This window comes from Dryas octopetala, chromosome 1, assembly GCF_963921425.1.
Source record: "Dryas octopetala chromosome 1, drDryOcto1.1, whole genome shotgun sequence".
NCBI lineage: Eukaryota > Viridiplantae > Streptophyta > Magnoliopsida > Rosales > Rosaceae > Dryas > Dryas octopetala.
Genome location: NC_141366.1, coordinates 7167180 through 7187003, shown reverse-complemented (window position 1 = coordinate 7187003; position 19824 = coordinate 7167180). Strand labels below are relative to the sequence as shown.

The following is a 19824-nucleotide window of genomic DNA, read 5'->3' as shown; positions in this document are numbered from 1 at the left end:
ACATAGCCTTGGTCAATTTTCTACACTATAAATCCTTGGCAATGTGAATTTATCATTAATTTTTAATTATCTTGCATTGCTTTCAACCGTTTGAACTTGAAACTTTATGTGATAAATGTTGTCCAGTGTTATTTTGCGAGGGTAAGTTGAAGTTGCACAGATCCGACTTGAATAGAGTCGATGTTTCCCAAGTTATTAATTAGTGATGCTACGCATACAAAAACAAATTCTTAGGAAAATTTAGATTCCAACCGACTTGACAGTGTTTCATTATTTGTTCATATCTGGATCCACAATAGGATAGTCATATCGCCTACCTGGCATACCATTTGATGACTAAAACTTAAAAAGCAAGCTTCATTTCACGTTGAATGCAAAAGTAAATATAGCATGCATATATACATATACTTATACACGTAGAGAGAGAGAGAGAGAGAGAGAGATAACGGGCAATTATTTGATTATTTTCATGGTGGGATGTGTTTGTATATGTAGATTGTAGAGAGAGGCATATCAATTTAATGTTTGTCTCTCACTCAGAGGAAACAAGTATATTACATTGAATGCCCCAGGCATCTGGCACGTGATCTGAATGACAGATTCACTCGAAGGAAATGCCCCAATCAGTATTTATTGGTACAATACTGTAAGCCATACTGTGTAATTGGGTATATTCATATAAAAAAAACCCAAATAGCAAAACCCCTTCAACATGTTCTGTCAAGAAGCCAATCATCTAGGATGGCACAGCACCAGCACCAGCACCAGCACCTGCAGGGGAAAGAAGTGTATGAGGATCTTGCAGTTAAAAGTAATTATAAGGGATCAAGCATAATTTATGATGAATTAAAAATTTCTACAGATATTGGTTTGCTGAAATCTAATTTCCTGCATAAATTTGACCTCGGAAAACACCTGCGCTAGTCTAGAGTAAACTAGTCTACTAGCAAGCTCATCTAAATCATGTTTGTTTCCTTCTCTCTAGGGAAAAGAGAAAAATAAACTGCTAATAACATCTAATCATTTCTGATAATCTGAAACCTTAAAAAGTTGAATTAGATTTAAATTACATCTTAAACAAGTCCAAGAAGATGAGGTATGACGTTGAAATCATCTCAGAAAACCACTTATAGTTGAACCTACGGCTGACCACACATAAATAATTGTTAAACAGATTTTTTTCTTATAGGAATAATTGTTCCAGAGACTAAAAACTACCCCAGAAATGCTAATTGATTCTTCAAAAGAGATATGCACTCATTGATAGGTGGTATATAATATATACTAACCATCAACTGCTTCCTTCCTTGATTCGTCTCCCGATTTCCAAACAATATCTTTCAGCCCCGTCGACAGGTTCTTGTAGAACTGTAAATTTAAGACAATTTAGTGAGAATATGCAGAGGACAAAAATTCATAGCATAGAACAACAATGGTACAGGATTTGCGCATGCTCTGTTATAACTGGAATTTTATATGTTGTTGTATTAACAAAACGGTTGCCATACTTGCCCAAGCTACAGCTAGATGGGCATTAAATCTAACATACTAGAGGATTAGTAACACATGCCCAATCCCTGATGCTCTATATCTTCTTATTTTTATTTGAATAAGATATTTTCTTCAAAAACATAGAAAGGAAAAATAAGCAAGGATAGAGTTGACAATGTCAGTCTGGCCTGTCCGTGCACCCAGTGTGGCCATAAGCAGGATTCCTACGATTTAAAACAAACTTACAGATAAGTAGATCAAGATTCCTGGGCCATGTCCTACCTGTCATGCAATCAAACAAGGGTGGGCGCTGCCGCCAGCCTATATAGCTAGCAATAAAAATAGGCAAGAAGCACCCAGGTGTAGCCCGGAGGCCATTACTCATAAAGAGCCCCTAATCGCTCTTAATTAGATGAATATACAATATCAATTAGTTGCCACAAGTGCATCAATAATCTGATACCATACATTGTGAAATTCCAGAGTGTCTCCCCCAGATTTGCGGACCTCAACCATGTAGAGCGAAGGGGCCACCTCGAAAATCTGAAAAGAAAAAGAAAATTATTTTATATAACCTGTTCATCAAAAGGGATGTTCAACTGAACATTGGGATGCCTGAAGAGAAAAATTCACCTAAAAGAGACATACCTCTGTTGCAACAGACAGATGACCCTTACGTCCACTTTTTTCACCTTGAAGCTTCAACTGAGAAAGACAAGACAAAATGGGGTCGTGTTACATGAAGATACATTTTCTTGAGCTTTAAAGAATGTTGAAAAACAGAAAAAAAAAAAAGTAACAGAGAAAACGAATTCATATCACATTGTGCAGAGACAGAGCAAGAGAGAGTCATTGTACCTTGTAGTTATTTTTCTTTACACCAAAACCCAAAGGTGTGGCAGCTTCCTCAATTTTAGAAATTATCTCACTAGCAGGACGTTTGGATGTGAACCTTGTTTCTCGTTTAACAAGTTCCTGGTTAGTTATGGAATTGTCAGCTGTCTTCTTAAAATTATATGTTTATGAATACACTATATCATCAGAACCAAAGAGGTAGTTAAGGCTTGCATATTCATGCAAATAAGAAAACTACATCGTGAATACAACAAATACAACTTTACATTTTTCAAACTTAACCATACCATTTGTTTCTCAAAAAGACTATTGAGATTCAGGCCCTGAGATGTAGAGATAAGCTCAAAGGCATTCATAGTGACAGGTGCCACATGCCGTTCTTCTCGCCTCTCCTCTACAAGGTTTTGAGAATCCTGTTCATCATGGGAAAAATCAAGTAGAAAGTCAAGTCCTGGCATCATGGACCAAATTAAATTATTATTCATAATGCAACACTCTTACCCCTGATTCATTGAAAATAGCATCCACATCATCAAGACTAACATCAACTTGTTCAAACCTAGGTGGTTTATATCCTTTCTTAAACCACTCATTTTCAGTGACCTCAGCAATTGTAATTCGCTGTTTCATGAAATTAGCATATTGTAAATTCACAATATAAATAATAGTACAAAAAAATACAATTGAAACACCTCAAAGAGAAAACAGGGCTGGGGGGGGTGTTCTGCCCCCTTTTACAGGATGGAAGAAAGAATTCTATATTATAAGCAAGAAGGACAGGAGAAGAAAGCATACTGTCAAGGGGTTAGGGTCCAAGATTCTCTTAATTAGCTTCTTTGCACTTGTGGAGAACCATGGAGGACATGTGAAGTCAGCCTTGAATATCTGGTGGTCACATAAAAACCACAAAAGGACAGCTTTAAGCATGTATAGTGATTAACAAAGTGGACAATGACTAAAGAGACCTTTATGAGATTGCAACAAGTACAAAATCCATGCAGAAATCTGACTTGAGTCCGCAAAACATTTTGAAAGACTTTTCTTCTTTTTTGCTCGCAGATTATTAAATCAAATAAATAATTTTCATACTGAAAAATCGGAAAAAATACAAAATGTAGTAAATTTCAAGATAGAGAATTAACACGTGGGAGGGAAGGAGGGGAAGAGAGAGAGAGAGAGAGAGAGAGAGAGAGAGAGAGAGAGAGAGAGAGAGAGAGAGAGAGAGAGAGAGAGAGAGAGAGAGAAACCTTTTTATATAATGCCATGAGGTTAGAATCTTCAAAAGGCAAATAGCCAGCCATCAAGACAAAAAGAATCACACCACAAGACCATAAATCTGCCTTTGCTCCATCATATCCTTTGTTGTTGATCACCTAAAGAAGGAGTGTCATTAAGAGGAACCAAGGGTTAATAAGATAAGAAAATAGCTACTTGGATCAAAAGCTAACATACCTCAGGGGCAACGTAATTTGGTGTCCCACAGGTTGTGTGAAGTAATCCGTCTTCCTAAATGAAAGGGATAAGATAATCAGTCACGCATTCTGTAACAAATAAATTGCATGAAGCTGTCTAGTTATTCACCGTGGTATTTTTAAGAACACGTGAGAGATAATTATGTCAAAACAGAATAAGTATTGCTTCTGGCAGGCGTCCATTCCTCACTATCAAATTTTGAAATATTTAAACTTTTTGTGTAAGGCATGAAGTTATCATTCTCACCCGAACTTGCTGAGGCAGTGCACTCAGTCCAAAATCTGAAACTTTAAGAATCCCATTAGCATCCAGCAGCAAATTCTCTGGCTGTAATTTACAACAAGAGCAAGTCAACAACAATTAAATCTTACATAATAGAATGGTTCCTCAAGTCTGGTGCTTTAACTAAGAAACTTTGAGATTTGACCTTGTACTTATGATTTTAAGACAAGGATATCATTGGCCAAAAAAATAAAAAAGAAGACAAGGATATCAGTATCGTGTGCCAACACATGCACAAGGGTCCTACATGTCAACTTCCAAAGTTCTAGATACGAGAACATGCAAAACATATGTGTATTTCTTTTATTTACATAGGCTATATTTGAGCATATCTTTATTTGTAAGAGAACCATAAGAATAAAAAGAATTATGAAAATAAATAACTGTGTTATTTTCTTTCAAAATGCTCAAATACCACGATAATTTTACACTTTTTCTAGGCAGCTGAAGGTGTATCTTTTCTAAGAATCCCAAGAAGTGAAGTGCCTCAGTGGAACGCATGTTGTGTCATTAAGTGTCTAACACAGCAAAAATTTTATGAAAGAAGTGCCCTACAAATTATAGCTTTGAACTTATTACAAATATATACATATATATATCAAATGGGATCATAAGAATGCACACCTTTAGGTCTCTATGAAAAACACCTCTGCTATGACAGTAATCCACAGCATTTATAAGCTGCTGAAAGAACTTTCTTGCTTCATCTTCTTTCAATCTTCCTTTACTTGCCTGGCACAAGAAAGAAGGGCAAGGAATTTGATTGTAAATAATTATCATCAGAAGTAACCAGAAAATCCAGTATTACAGTAAACACTTTCTTACAATTTTGTCAAAAAGTTCTCCACCAGTCACAAATTCCAAAACGATGTATATTTTTGTCTTGCTAGCCATCACCTACACCATTAATACAGCCAGGAAGTCACTTACAAGTACCAAAGAAAAGAAACACTAAATACATTTAAAAATAAATGAAAATCCAACCACCATGACCACCACCTAACCATAAGTGTTTTACCTGAAACCAAAAGTCTATACCAAACTTGTATTTCATCTCAGATACTGATTTAAGAGAACCACAAACTCCAGAACTATTTTCTAAAATTTCAAATAGAAGCATTTGGAATTCGAAAGCCAAGTACGTTCAGCTTTGTCTAACCTCATACATTCGGATTACATTTGGATGTCTAATTAATTTCATCGTTGATATCTCCCGTTTGATCTGCAAAAGGATGAGGCATAAATGCAAATAATATTAACATAATTTTATATATCAGAATAAGACTCGTGTTCTAACAAAAATGATCATGAAAATAGATTAACAAATTTATTACTTTAGGTTAGATTTATAAGTACATCAGCAAGACAAGGGAGGGTGAGAATAGCATATATGTCAGTATATGCTTCAATAAATATTAAATGCCCAGATTCAGAACAGGCATTCATAGGATAATTGCAATCAAATGCCCAGATTCCTTTTATTCTTCTTTTTTTTTTTCTTTTTCCTCATGTCAGTATTAGTTTTAATAAATATTAAATGTAAAAGAACAGCAACAGAGGATAGTCTATGTAAATTGTGGAACTTTAAATGTGCTTAAAAAAAGTCAAAATCTCCCTAATTTCACTTTGGTTGCGTAACTAATAATTTAGAGAAAAAAAAAACGAAAAACAAAGTCCGAATTCCTCTTTGTATGATAAAATAGCAAATGGGAAAAGAAAAAACCAATAATTTATCCAATTTCTTTAATGTCATAGAGTCAATAAAATAAATTTCAATACAGTAAAAATTACCCAGGTCAGAAAACGACAAACTCAACCGTCAATCTTTCAAAGTTGACTTTTTTCCCACTATTCCTTTGTATTATTGACTTAATAAATAGATAAAACAGCGGCGAAACAAATAGGCTAATAGCTTTAATAAAAAATAAATAAACAATATGGCCAGAAAAAAACAAACACATTTTACTTGATTCTCAGTCCACTTTCTCAGCAACCAATGAACCAGACGGTGAATCATCATACATTATAAATTTATAATATCCAGAAAATCATTCAACAAACAAGCTAACACAAACGGAGATTAAAAAAAATAATAATAATGAAAATTTGACCTGGCCAATCATCTTGTGCTTGAGGAGCTTCTCTTTGTCGAGGATTTTAATGGCGAAGTTCTCACCGGTCTCGACGTTGCGAGCGAACTTGACCTTGGCGAAATTGCCCTCCCCGAGAGTCCGACCCAGTTCGTACTTCCCCACCCGGGTCCGGTTGCCAGTGTTCAGCGACCTTGTCGTCGTCGCCATCTCCAATCTCTCTGACTCTCCGCCTCTCTCTCTCTCTCTCTAGAATCTTCCAACTTATCTCTCTCTCTCTCTCTCTACCGCTACCGCTTCTTCTTGCAGGGCTGCCAAACCTGAGACTTGATCACTCTCATTCTTCCTGTTTTTAACTTTCAAAAATCAAAGCCCTAATCCCCTCCCCCACCAAATCAAAGCACCCCCAAATTCAAAAGAGGAAAGACGCATGTTTTACGCCAACAATGAGAAGCGAGGTCGAAGAATCGTTGACCGTCCGATCCGACACAAACCCCATGGAGTCGGATCCCTATTATAAATCAGACGATGGATGATCAACGATGCATATAAACAAAACTGACAAAAGCTTGTTTTGGAGTGAAAATCAAACAGAAAAATTGGATTGGGCAGAGATCTCGAGGAGATTGAATCGGGGACGTAGATCTTGATCCGCGGGGTTTTTATGCTCTGGTTTTTGTTTTTGGTATGAAATGGGAATAATGGTGACGAGGCTTCAGCCGATCGAATCAATCCAAATTATTTTTTGGCGATGATTGGGGGAATTTTGTAATTTGTATTGTCTTCTTCGCTGTTATACGAGGAAGGTTGGATCTGTGAGGATTTAATAACTTTTTTGAGAGGGAGGGAAGCTGCGATTCGGTGCTTCGCAGTGTAACTCTTCTTTACTTCATAAGTCATAACTCAAATTTTCTTTAATCTTTGCTTTGGTATAGTGTTTTTACTTTTTACACCTTTGCCACTCAAATTTTAGGAGTTGTTTCACATTGTAAACTAAATAAAAAGGTTTTTGCAATATGGGACTCAAGCCTAATTCTGTTAACATTCTTCTAAGATACAATAAATTGATTTTCAAAGGAAACATGAAACAGCAAACTATGTTTAAAAAAATGAGAATGGATCAATAGGAAGTGTTTTTTATATTTTAAACAGAAAAATTATGACAGAGTTAGGTCTAAGTCCTACATTATAACAAATTTTAAATTTATATGATAATGTTGTTTAATATTTTTTTTCTAAATGCCAACGTGAGATGACCTCAATTTGGGTTGTATGGGTGTAAAGCTTCCTTTATGTATATATATTTTTTTATTTTTGAAGATTTCCTTAGCATATATTTGTCAAAGTATTTACTCATTTTTTACTTCTTTTATTTAGTTGTTACCTTCTTTTTCTTGTTATTATATTCAAAATTGTGTAAGAGTTTATAACTTGTACGCAATCAATGATATTTTTATAAAAAGAAGTAAAGTATGTCAGATTAAAAATAATAATTTTTTAGAGCAGTATTATTTGGACAAGGTGAAGGGTGTTCCTGAACTTCCTGGACTTGTACAATGGTGGAGGATGAACAAAACGTACGTGCAATTGAGAAGCATGGGAAAATTGTCTGTACTATGGAAACCGATTTGATCGATTTGATCTTGACGTTTATCCTTTTTGTCCTCCAAAATTCATTGTATCAAGTCTCTCTTTTCCTCTTAGCAAAAAATGAAAAAGTATCTTTTTCTTTATTTATTAATTAATTATTGATTCATTCTCACCTACATTAGAGTATCCAGTTCGAATATTCCTTCTTCTATATTTTGTTTTAAAAAAAGTTATATTTCTTTTGGTAGTCCAAAGTAGAAAGGACTAGAGCTCACATTGACATATTCCAAAGTAAGGTTTGAAATTTGAATGAAAGTGATCTTCTTGAGAAATTTTTTGATGTGATCGTAATATCGTCATGTGTTGTTATTAACATAAGGGGCAGATTCGTGACATTTTATTTTTAACATAAATTTTTAATAGGGGTTACTCCATATAGAATTTTAACGATTTTAACCGTTTATTTTGTAGGTATTTATTAAAAGATTATTCTTATAAAAAATTAAGTAAATCAAAAATCATTTACCTACAAAGATTAAATAGTCAACAAAATAAATACTTGAAATGTTGATCATTTAATCTTATATGGTAAATGGTTTTCGATTTATCTAATTTTTTACAATGATAATCTCTTAATGAAGACCTACAAAATAGACAGTTCAGATCGTTGAAATCATATATGGAGTCAAAATGGACCCAATTGAAAACTTGTATAAAAAAATGACATCATATATCCTACTTGTGTCAAAAATATAATATAGGTGAACGATAGGTTGATAAATATATACGTATTATAATATAAGTAAATTAAAAGAACTACGGTGGTGTTATAATCACACCAAAAAATGACTCTACTTCAAGAACATGGGGTTGAGTCCTTAGTCCATGGTTAAACTCAAGTTTGGAGCCCAAACACTTTTTTCAAGTTTAGAGTTCAAATTTGTGTCTTAAGGATTATGCAATAAAGTCCTAAGGTTTAGTCGAGGACTCGAGGTACAAGTTTGGGGTTTGGATCGCCAGTCGGTGATGGGGCGGTTTAGCTCCAAACACTTTTTTTCAAGTTTATAGTTCAAATTTGTGTCTTAGGGATTGTGCAATATAGTCCTAAGGTTTAGTCGAGGACCCGAGGTACAAATTTGGGGTTTGGATCGCCAGTCGGTGATGGGGCGGTTTGTGGGAAGGTCTTGGGTAGGGATAATGAAGCTGGCATGGCCCCTTCTAAGGCTCCAAGGCTCATCTAGGTCTTGTATACAAAATTGGAAAGACTTTGAAAAAAAAAATGAGTAAGGTTATGCAAATCACCCTCAGCTGCTGAATTGACCATCCTAACATGTTTTGTCAAACTTTTTTCCTATTTTACCCTTTACTGCAAAAACATGATAAAATCATCCAGATCCATTCGATGGTTATTTACTGAAACATCCACCAATGTTCGACAGATAAGTGTTGAATAAACACAAACATTTTGGCAGATAACTGTCGAATGTCTTTTTCATTTCTATTTGGTGGTTATCCACCGAATAATCCACCAATGTTCAAAATATAACTGTTGAATAATCACAAATATTTCGGTAGATAACTGTCGAATTATCCGACGAATAAAATTGAAATTTTTTGCTTTAAGGATAAAATTAGAATTTTGAAATAGGATGGTTAACTCAGCAGTTTAAGGTGGTCGGAATAGTACTACTCAAAAAAAATTTGTGAGGTTTAAAATGTATACAATCGGGTCTTATTAGAATTACCCAAAGAAAACAACCCGATTGGATATTGATTTTTTGGGCTGGCTGAAGCCCAACCACACAAAGATTGCGTTTGTGATCCAGGCCCAATATGTGGCTTCATCCATTCCTGGGTCAAATGTCAATTCCGATTGTATTTCCTCCCTGTCCTCTGATAAATGAAACTGTTTTTTTTTTTTTTTACGTAAATCTGATTCCGAAACTTGTTTCTAAAACCCTAGTGGGAGACATTGAAGGGTTTTAGCTCTGTCTAAGAAAACGAAAAACCTGAAGCGGGTTTTACAGATTTTAGCAAGCATCAAAAGCTGTTCATACTTATTAAAATGGACACACAAGAAGATGAGCAAAAGAGCATACCAGTTCTGCCATGGATGCGAACCCCAGTTGACGTCACTTCCGTCGAGGAATGCCCTCTTACTCTCCTCCCTCGCCTCGACCCCAGGTAATCAAACCCACTTCACCTTCTTCAGCTTCTATTTAGCTTCGAGAAATTTACCCAGAAGCCAAAATTTTCAATTTTATCGAGTAGCTTGTGTTATGGACCATACCCACTTCATTTCACTGTTACTTAGGTTGAAGGTGGCTTTGCAGAATATGGGAATCTCTGCGCTTTTCCCAGTTCAAGTTGCGGTTTGGCAAGAGACTATTGGCCCTGGTGCTTTTGAGCGTGATTTATGTATTAATTCTCCTACGGGAAGCGGGAAAACTTTGGCTTATGCTTTGCCAATAGTGCAAACACTGTCGACTCGCAATGTTAAATGCCTGCGTGCTCTAGTGGTGTTGCCGACTCGTGATTTGGCCTTGCAGGTTTAATGACTTACTCCTTATCATGTCAATGTGTTCAATTTTATAGTAGCAGTTTCTCTTCCAAACTTGCCATATTAGCATTATTACGGGAGTGTAATATGATCACTACAATCATTTTCATGTGCTGTGCAACACAACCTTGTAAGACAGTTTGTATTTCTTCGGTTCAGGTTAAGGAGGTTTTTGCTGCCATTGCACCTGCAGTGGGCTTATCTGTTGGTCTTGCAGTTGGTCAATCTTCAATAGCTGATGAAATTTCAAGTCTTATCAATAGACCTAAGCTGGAATTTGGCGTTTCTTTTGACCCAGAAGATTTTTTGCCTGAGTTACGAAGTTCAGTGGACATATTGGTTGCTACCCCTGGAAGGCTAATGGACCATATTAATAACACTAAGGGATTCACGCTTGAGCATCTCTGTTATCTTGTAAGTAGTAGGTTGGGGTACTGCATTTTTCATTCGTATGCCGTGGAACTGGAATTATAGATACTTTTTATACTACATTATATTTCTTTGCAACTGAAACCCTTGATGAGGCCTGTTATATTTTTTAAAAGTGGTTTCAGAATATGTATATGTACATAATGTACTTGTTTAATGCGAGTAGTCGTCATCCAGTTGAAACAACTTTTTGATCTTTCTTATGTGGCAAAGCATATGATGATTTACAGGTTGTTGACGAAACAGATCGATTACTCAGGGAGGCATACCAGTCTTGGCTACCCACTGTGCTTCAATTAACACGCCCTGATGATGAAAGTTTCTTTCCTTCTGCTCAAACTTTTCTACCTTCTGCATTTGGTTCCTTGAAAACCATAAGGAGATCGTGAGTTCTATGTCCATTTACCTTTGGAAATGTTTATGTTACAGAACTGTATCTTTGCCCTGTGCCTAAACATGGTTTCATATGAGAGCGCTGATGCAGCATTGAGCCATGTGAATTCATCTAGTCATTTTGAAATAGAATTACGTTTTAGTTTTTCCATATCACTGCCATTTTCCTTTTTAAATTACATCATACTCACGGATCTTTGAAATTATAGTTAGTGCCCTTTCAAAAGTGAAACTATAGTTATGACATTTGAGCTTTTCTTTTGAATGCTTTCTCAAACTTTTTGCAGTGGTCTTGAGAGGGGGTTTAAGGGTAAACCATACCCCAGGCTTGCAAAGATGGTTCTTTCTGCTACATTGACCCAGGATCCAAGCAAGCTTGCTCAACTTGATCTGCATCATCCTTTATTCTTGACGACCGGAGAAATGCGTTATCGGCTTCCAGAAAAATTACAATCCTACAAACTGGTATACCATCCTCACTCTATTGGTAATTACAGTACTCCCTATGAGAGTGGTTCTGTTTTTGTTTTAATTCTAATTGAGTACTCTAAGACAGCTCCTTCAACTCAATTATTGCTGTTTTTGTTGTGGTAAATTTCTTCCTTTGTGGGGGAAACATGAGACTGATAAGTTCTGGGTTTGCGAATGGCCCAACTTTGTGAGAATGTTTTATTTTGTAGAGTTACTTTATAAAATTTATACTTAAGTACAGCTGAGTTTCTCTGGCTTTACCTAAAAGCCTTAGTAGCAAGATTTAGAATCGGTTTTGGTGTTGAAATCGGAGCAAACTTCAATCTTGCATGGAATTATCTGTACAATATGTTCGAGTTGGATTCTGAAATTTTGATTGTTGAAATAGCTTAGACAAAAAGGTGTAAAAATAGAATTCTGGATAACTTAGAGATATGGAGCTAGCTACAAGAGGAGGCCCGATAAGCTTCAAAGTTCTCCTGTATCTATACTTAGTCATATATTGGCTGCATAGTTCATCGACTAGCTCCAATTATCATATGTTTTTGCTTGGAGGTCGAGATTGATTTAATCTCTTTTGGTTGCATAACTAAAGTGAAAAATCTGGGGTATTTCTTAAATGGATGTCTAAAGGGCACACCTGGTGCTCTCTCCTAATTTTATGTTCCATGTCTTCTCTACAGTTTTGTGAAACAAAAAACAAACCATTATATTTGGTTGCGCTCCTGCAAAGTTTAGGAGAAGAGAAGTGCATCGTTTTTACATCATCTGTGGAGTCGACTCACCGTCTCTGCACCTTTCTGAACTTTTTTGATGATCTGCCTTTCAAGATCAAGGAGTATTCAGGCCTTCAACGACAATCTGTACGAAGGTAATTTCTGGGTTTATTCACTTGTCAAATTACCTTCCATGATGGTTTTCCTTGAGCCTCCTCTTAAAGGAGAACTACACATTGCACTTGGATTAGATAGTGCAATTCAAAATAAAGGTTGCTAGCATAAAAGACAGCTGTATTGCAACAATAATGTTTTTTATGCTGGTTCTCTTCAGCCAACAACCTAAGGAAAATCTCTCAGGGCGACTCTCCTTGCTTATTGATGATGCTGAGTCCCTTAGGATAAGTGTGAACCACATGACTCAATGCATACAGTATAAACTAGTTCTGTTCATTAAAGCACTTCTTACAGACATGCCCTAGCTTCAGTATTTTCATTGCCAGTTGATGGCTGTAACCTGTCATAGCATACGGTTATTAGGTTATTTATAATTGTTAACAAGATTGTGAAAATGAGATTCTTTATGGCAGCAAGACATTGAAGGCATTCCGTAAAGGGGAGATTCAAGTACTTGTTTCATCTGATGCAATGACTCGTGGAATGGATGTTGAAGGGGTGAGAAATGTCATTAATTATGATATGCCTGCATACATAAAGACATATATTCACCGTGCAGGTCGGACAGCAAGAGCAGGCCAAACTGGCTGTTGCTTCACATTATTGCGTAAACATGAGGTATGCCTAGTCTTGTTAGCCTCCGTTCCAACACGTATGAATATCTAAACTCATGACAATTTACTCGCCAATCTTGCACATTAACATGGTTGGATTGGATGTCAATTAGGTGTTAGTCAGTATTCATTCCTTAACCCCAAAATTGACACTTTGTGGTGCTAAACCTTTTCAAAATAATAATAATAATAATGGGGAGGGGGAAGAACAGAAGAAAAGGTGAGTGAAAAAGGACGATTACTGTTTGGATTGATTTACTTCTCATTTATTTGAACCGTTTACTGAATTTTTAGTTATTCGGATGCTCTAATTTCCTTCTTTTGTGCCAGGTGAAGCGTTTCAACAAGCTCTTACATAAAGCCGAGAATAACTCTTGCTCTAAATACTCTGTTCCTTCCAATTACATTGAATCGCTCCATCCTGTCTTCATATCTGGTAATTTCTTATATATATACATATTTAATTATTTATATTGATGGCTTGGGATAAAAAAAAAATCAGGATTCATAGTCCTAACTCCTCTGGCATTGGAGTTATGGATGCAATTGGAATCTTTTTGAGGATCTTGAAGCTCAACCTAAACTTCTCAAGATTTCCCCGTGTGTCGAGTGTTCATTTTGGGACAACAAATAATTGAAAACGTGATATGCTTGGTTTGGCCTTTCTGAGCTTCTCTGCTGTTCACTTCTGCAATTGTTTGTTCAATTACCAGAGTTAAGAAAAAGCAGGAAGCGGTTCAAATTAGTTTCATTTACAATACCTAATTTGTAAAATTGTAACAAACGAAATATCTTTATCAAACTGGTTGAAGGGTTCCTTGCATCTTGCAAGGAGTATAAACTGTATCAGATGTTGATTTAGATATTTTACTGAATTGTGTTTTAAAGTGGAATGGATTTAGATGTCTAACCAGCACTGTATTTATTTTTTTTTTTCTCCTCTCCCTGAACGTGACAGCACTGGAAAAACTGGAGGAGACAGTTGAAATGGAAACGTCCAGGAAGAGCAAAATTGGTTTCAAGTCTTCTAGAGTGGCAAAGGGAAACGAAACACAGCCTTCAAATTAAAGAAAATAAGCATTGAAGCAAGTACTGTGGAACTTGTGTCTGGGATTTCAAATTTGTGGGGCGTATGAGAAGCAAGTTCTAGTGCTTAAAGTTTTGACATCTACAGTTGGTGCAAACTGAATGAAGACTGGAATGTGAGATAAGTGATGTTATGTAAGCTTAGTGTTCATGGCAATGAAAGTACCAAGTCAGTGTACACAGAATTTTCTATGTATACCTCGAGTATATTCAATTGGTATTCCTTAGGGGCTGTTGGTATGCAATTCAAAAACAAATTTCAAATGCCCTTTATTTGATTTCTAAGTATCAAATATGAAAACAAAACAGTTTTCGAAAAAGATACCAAACGCACCCCCCTTAGCTTCCAAGGTCCAAAAGCAGTGTATATTGGCTTATGACACGTTGAAGATTCTTAACTTTCCGTGAATACATGACCATATCTAATGCTAGGGTACCCTAATTTTGTGCCCTAATGACATAAAATTTCATGTCAATTAAAATATTAATATTATTGAAGCCATCTCATAAATCACTTGCCATGTCATATTTTTTTAATGACCACTGTAACCTTTATTGGAAGTTTAACAAAAATTGACTTAAAAAAATTCCAACTCCAAACCATTTAACCCTAAATACCATCACATCATCTCTTATCTAACATTCGATCTAATCTAGTATATGGAAGAGTTATGGTCTAACTTATTCATTATTTTACTATTGACAGTTTGTTAAGAAAGCCAAGTGAAGAATAAATTTGTAAATTGCAGTTTGTTATATTTCCAACTCAATTGAGGCATATTTTGTAATAAAAAAAATAGATATTTTAGAGTAAGTTTGTAGTACTTGATCTCGTCCTATTCTAACTGGGCTCAAACCATAAACTTTACTTTTAGCTTGATTTTTATCATGTATATATCAATTTTTTGATGAACATATATATAATTTGCCAAGGGCTTGAGCTGTAAGTTTGCCTTTTGATTTGCTTTTACTTAATCTCATGAAAATATACTTGATTGGTTGCATATTTGAGATCCTTAATGATCTGCAAAATTAATGTCAATAACATACATAACAGTAAGATCTGCCAGAGCATTGCTCAACATTGAAATATTGATTAACCAAGAAAAGGTAATAACTCTGTACAATACTATTACAACATATATAATTTCTCATATTCTATATATATATATATATATATATATCCTCCATTGCCAAATAGATATGGTGCCCCTCAGCTGGTAGGATCATCTCACTAATTCTCCATGACCATGTCAGTTGAACCAAAAAGAAATTAAAGCAGAAAATGACAGCTAGGCCCAAAAAAATGGCTGCAACTTTATAAATAGCATGTCACAAATAAGGCCTTCAAGGCTTTCAGTTTATTTCCTCAGCTAGCCTTCAAGGCTTCTAGTGACTGAATATGGAGAAAGACCTGTGAACCTCTTTGAGAAAGTACTTGGAATCAGTACCACCAGCAGCAGGGGAAGTAAAACAAGGTGATGATGATGATGATGATGATGATGATGATGATGAGGAAAACTCGGGTGATGAGTTGAGAGAGTCACATGGGCTAACATATTCTCTCTCCTCCTCATTAATTGTATCCAACACCTTTGAGGTTCTGTGCCTCATGACACTCACAAATTGTGGAGGTGCAACCTCTGTAATGAACTTTGCAAGCCTTGAATTTGCCATTTGGAGCTATACAAGTGAAAAAAGAGCCAAGTGAAGACAACCCAATTGAGAAATGTGTTTGTACAAGATGGTTTACTTGTTGACGAGTATGAAACACAATTCCATGGATATGAAATTTATAAGGGTGTGTGAAGCTAGCTAGCATACATGGTTAGGCTTAAAGCAACTCACATTCCACAGCCACTACTACTAGTCTTAGTCCAAGAATGTCAAATCAAATTTGAAGAGCTTGTGCCGCCTCTTGCTTTTGACATTAATTGCGAGGGCCTGAAGTTTCCAAGTCCTTGCCAGGAGGGTGGGAGCCATGTATTGGTATTTGGTAGGTGTCATGGCATGTGTGGGATTATCAGATCTCTCTGCAGATATGGTTTTTGTTGGGAACGATGACTTCCAAATTTGCACTTTCCCAGCTCTACTGGGAGTACCAGTTGCCTTGCCACGTTTCACTTCATCTCTCTGATATTGACACAATTGTGTGCTGACAAAAAATTTCTTAAAAAAGTTTATTTTTACCAGGAAAATAGGGATGGCTCAAATTCATTTGGGGTGACTGTTAGGAAAATGTCTCCATCATTGTTTACTAACGTACCGTGTTAGGCTAACAATGGTTTTGGTAACTTCTTACAAGGTAGATAATCAATCCGTTTTAAAAGTTCCAATTCTCTGTTTATGTGTTATTTTTGTGTTTATATCTAAATTACCTTCTTTTAAGAGTTTAATTAGGTAATTATCATTTCAACACAAGGAGTCAAAATCTAAAATGACTTGAGCGGCACGACTCTTTCTATTTTTGCGCTGGCATTTGAGTTGTCTCCCCTCCTCTTTCAATCGACACACTCCACGCGGATAGCCCACCCCGGCTTTTGCCTCTATCAGGCGGCGACAACCCCTACCTTCCTCTACCACGCTTCCCCGAGAACCCATTTTTCAGGATTCGGCAGGCCCGTCAAAAATAATTGAGATACTTCCCCCAAAAAACCAAGGGGTTTTGAAATAGTTAAGAACAATTAGCACATAAAACTTTAGTAATTAAAGATCCTATTTCTTTTTGAGTCGTAATTGGTGGATTTATTCTGATGGAACTGTACATGAACCGTTTATTAATCACCTTTGAAATCTTTGTTTTGGGTGAAACATTGATCATTGACAGAATGACACAGCGCGTTCAAAGTTTCATTGCAAGTGAAAATTTCTGATGGGCTACATGATTGGCCACACCACACCAGATTTGGGCTTCTGGTTGAATATGGAGAATCACCCTAGCTAGTGGATCATTAATTATCAGCCTGGTTAGACTTCCCAGCTAGCTAGCCCATGAACCAAACATAGCCCAATTATCCTAGTGTCGCAACCAATAATTTACCCAAAAAGAAAAAGAAAAAGAAGCATCAGATCAATTAGTACATGGTCGGTGGTCCTACAAAATCACATGCTAGAAAGTGTAATTAGGACGAATATGAAATTTCAATGGATATGGATGCTGTCACATTACAATCGCCAAGCATGGCTGCCCATTGCACAAGCCTTGCCTTATCGAACAGTTGGTCCATAAATTGATTTCTGTTTTGTCTTGAGTCCAAAATTCCAAATACGTACATTTGTCTACTTTTCACTTCCAGGCTAATTGCTTCTTATCCAAGGCACTGAACAGTCGCACTTGCAGAAAAAAATGTACGTTGGTGGGTCACATACTCACATTCACCCTCCAATTAGGGAGGCATTCAGGGCCTTTTCTGGGTTTTCCTTTCCGGACATGCCATTTTCCAAACAGGGGATAGCGATAAAACAGAGAAATAATATTGATCATGATTCATGACCTAGCTAGCTAGCTAGGCCGACATGAGGAAAGAATATTAAGTACAATGCATGGATGAGAAATAATAAAGATAGCTAAAAACTGCTAAATGCATTTTGAGTGTATTTTCCTGTTTCCTTTATGGCAAAAAGAACTGAAACTGCTTGAGAAGTTGAGAGTGGATTGTTAATTTTCTTTTTGCCACCAATACTTATTAGTCCATCATCACTAGTGAATGCAACCTGCACCGCCTGTACGACCATCATGTGCCGTGCCAAGTAGGGCATGCAGGCACCAATTAATTGCAAAAAGCAGCTTTTACGTAATTTGAAAGTTCAAGAAAATGGTAATGTTGCAATTGGTTGGTCTCTGCAAGACTGCAACTCTGTTTGAGAGCAACATTCCAATAAAACAAGGCAACAATGGGTAAGGCTGAGGAAGCTCACCCTCACCCAATTCGACTAATGACAGAGACCTAATTGGATAACAACTCCAAATTCGATAGTGACCCAATTGAGTAGCTCCAACTTTTGCATTTATTTCATAAAGTCGGCTCATGCTCATCATCTCTTTCACACATGATGCATTTAACTAAGGGTACAAACAGTTTAATCGGTACAAACTCAATTTAGAATTCATTCTTTTCATATATGCATTATTGTATTCGTCATTTGAGATTGTCAATTGTAAGGGACTTGTACGTACCTGAAAAGTGAAAACTTCGATCAATTAAAGAGGGAAAAACAATTATATTACTAATAATCATGCAATACATTGAAGTTGAAATTCAATGAGTTAATTTCTTGTGCATTAATTAATTCTGTGCCCAAACAAAAAACAACTTGCTGATAGAAGTTGAAATATATATATAGTACATTAATTCGTTAGCCACATTACAGCTAATCAAATGGCATTATATATAATTATCACATAAGAAACCCAGGGAAATTCTACTTAAGCACAACCTTATCAACCTCTATATAAATGGACCACATGAGCATACCAACTGGACATAAAAAAGCTTAGCCCAGTTGAGGTCACAGTATTCATACATCCACAACCCATTACCCACTTATTATAATAACAAAATGGCCAAGACTGGAAGTAGTACTAGAGCTTTGGTAACCCTCCCAATATTCATGGTGATCCAACCCAGTATTAGTAGTAGTCTTAGCCCTAATCCTAAGGCTGCAGATCAAACTTCCTCACCATCATCCCTAACCCCATTATCGGCAGTTGCACCTTCTCGCTTTCTTGCATCAGTTTCTCATCATCGGGTGCAAATTTATCAAATATCTCTGGAAACAATATATGAGGAAGAACTCCAAGACTTCGACTTTGTTGTTGACATGTGTCAGCAGCAGCAGGCTTCACTCGCATCATCATCATCATCATCATCCTCACTCTTGTCGAGTACGTGCTTCTTGGAAATGCACAGGCCTTTCTCTTCATCCTACAGTACTCACAAATATCGCCAGTACTGTGCTTGATCGAGCTAGCTAGCAGCCTAGCAGACTAGCATGCACGTACTCCAAATTTGCTAATGTGATCCTGAAGTACTGTTTAAGTTTAATGACCGGCCTTATATCATGGTTTAATTATGTAATTGGATATATACTTATATAGTTTGTTTATGCGGATGTATGCATGTTAATTTGAAATAGCTAGCATCTTCTTCCAATGCTCTTGGTGCTTATATTATGTTTATAGTCTAAACCACGTACGCTGTTCAAAACTTCAAACATTTAAAATTTAGAGTTTAATTTTTAGGTTTTATATTGAAAAAAATTATTAAATAGAACTTAAGTAATGGAGGTGTGGTACCGGTACACCGTACACTAGTGATGTATCGTAGCCTGGCCGGGCCGGTGAGTTGTGGTAGTCTTAGAGTATGTTTTGATATAATAAATAAATAAAAAATAAGGGCCTGTTTGGTATCTTACTCAAATTTTTTTTTTTCAAGACTTAAGATTTTTTTAAAAAACTTAAGATTTTTTTTTAAAATGTGAGTTTTCAAAATCAATTTTTAAAATTTGAAAACTTGTTTAGTATGAAATTTGAAAACAACTTTTAAATTTAAAAAATGATGACAACTAAAAAAGAAGGAAGCATAAAAAAAAAACAA

At 36.0% G+C, this 19824-nt stretch overlaps 3 protein-coding genes across 5 annotated transcripts; 1 reads left to right on the top strand and 2 right to left on the bottom strand.

The window, feature by feature from the left end:
• Nucleotides 1-461: 461 nt before the first annotated feature.
• CIPK23 (CBL-interacting protein kinase 23) lies at nt 462-7031 on the bottom strand. 3 transcript variants are annotated; one of them, XM_086230254.1, is made up of 15 exons: nt 6213-7031; nt 5261-5323; nt 4927-4998; nt 4726-4833; nt 4066-4146; nt 3799-3852; nt 3594-3719; nt 3142-3231; nt 2848-2967; nt 2634-2759; nt 2350-2466; nt 2140-2196; nt 1960-2034; nt 1290-1368; nt 462-771 (listed from the first exon to the last, which is right to left on the bottom strand). In XM_086230254.1, exons 1-15 carry the CDS (start codon nt 6399-6401, stop codon nt 737-739), a joined length of 1392 nt encoding a protein of 463 aa, XP_086086380.1. In that variant the 5' UTR covers nt 6402-7031; the 3' UTR covers nt 462-736. The 3 variants fall into 3 exon arrangements, with proteins under 3 accessions (XP_086086380.1, XP_086086381.1, XP_086086382.1); XM_086230255.1 differs by having other exon boundaries at nt 462-767; nt 1292-1368; nt 6213-7030; XM_086230256.1 differs by lacking the exon at nt 462-771 and having other exon boundaries at nt 1285-1368.
• A 2664-nt stretch (nt 7032-9695) lies between these two features.
• Nucleotides 9696-14516, top strand: RH1 (RNA helicase 1). The gene is made up of 9 exons (XM_086230253.1): nt 9696-9965; nt 10096-10330; nt 10501-10755; nt 11001-11155; nt 11451-11628; nt 12318-12505; nt 12941-13145; nt 13472-13577; nt 14100-14516. The coding sequence occupies exons 1-9, from the start codon at nt 9847-9849 to the stop codon at nt 14207-14209; spliced, it is 1551 nt and encodes a 516-aa protein (XP_086086379.1). The 5' UTR covers nt 9696-9846; the 3' UTR covers nt 14210-14516.
• A 775-nt stretch (nt 14517-15291) lies between these two features.
• On the bottom strand, nt 15292-16226 carry LOC147297164 (galactosyltransferase family protein). The gene has a single exon (XM_086229822.1). It carries the CDS (start codon nt 15902-15904, stop codon nt 15617-15619), a length of 288 nt encoding a protein of 95 aa, XP_086085948.1. The 5' UTR covers nt 15905-16226; the 3' UTR covers nt 15292-15616.
• Nucleotides 16227-19824: the final 3598 nt, after the last annotated feature.

Bases quoted from the DNA above. Each gene is read 5' to 3' on its own strand.
- CIPK23 (XM_086230254.1), bottom strand. From the start codon at position 6,401: ATGGCGACGACGACAAGGTCGCTGAACACTGGCAACCGGACCCGGGTG. The intron at 4,834-4,926 runs GTAAGAAAGTGT...TTCTTGTGCCAG, and splicing joins GAGAACTTTTTGACAAAATT to GCAAGTAAAGGAAGATTGAA. The intron at 2,467-2,633 runs GTATGGTTAAGT...ATAACTAACCAG, and splicing joins GTCTTTTTGAGAAACAAATG to GAACTTGTTAAACGAGAAAC.
- RH1 (XM_086230253.1), top strand. From the start codon at position 9,847: ATGGACACACAAGAAGATGAGCAAAAGAGCATACCAGTTCTGCCATGG. The intron at 10,331-10,500 runs GTTTAATGACTT...TCTTCGGTTCAG, and splicing joins CTCGTGATTTGGCCTTGCAG to GTTAAGGAGGTTTTTGCTGC. The intron at 13,146-13,471 runs GTATGCCTAGTC...CTTTTGTGCCAG, and splicing joins CATTATTGCGTAAACATGAG to GTGAAGCGTTTCAACAAGCT.
- LOC147297164 (XM_086229822.1), bottom strand. From the start codon at position 15,904: ATGGCAAATTCAAGGCTTGCAAAGTTCATTACAGAGGTTGCACCTCCA.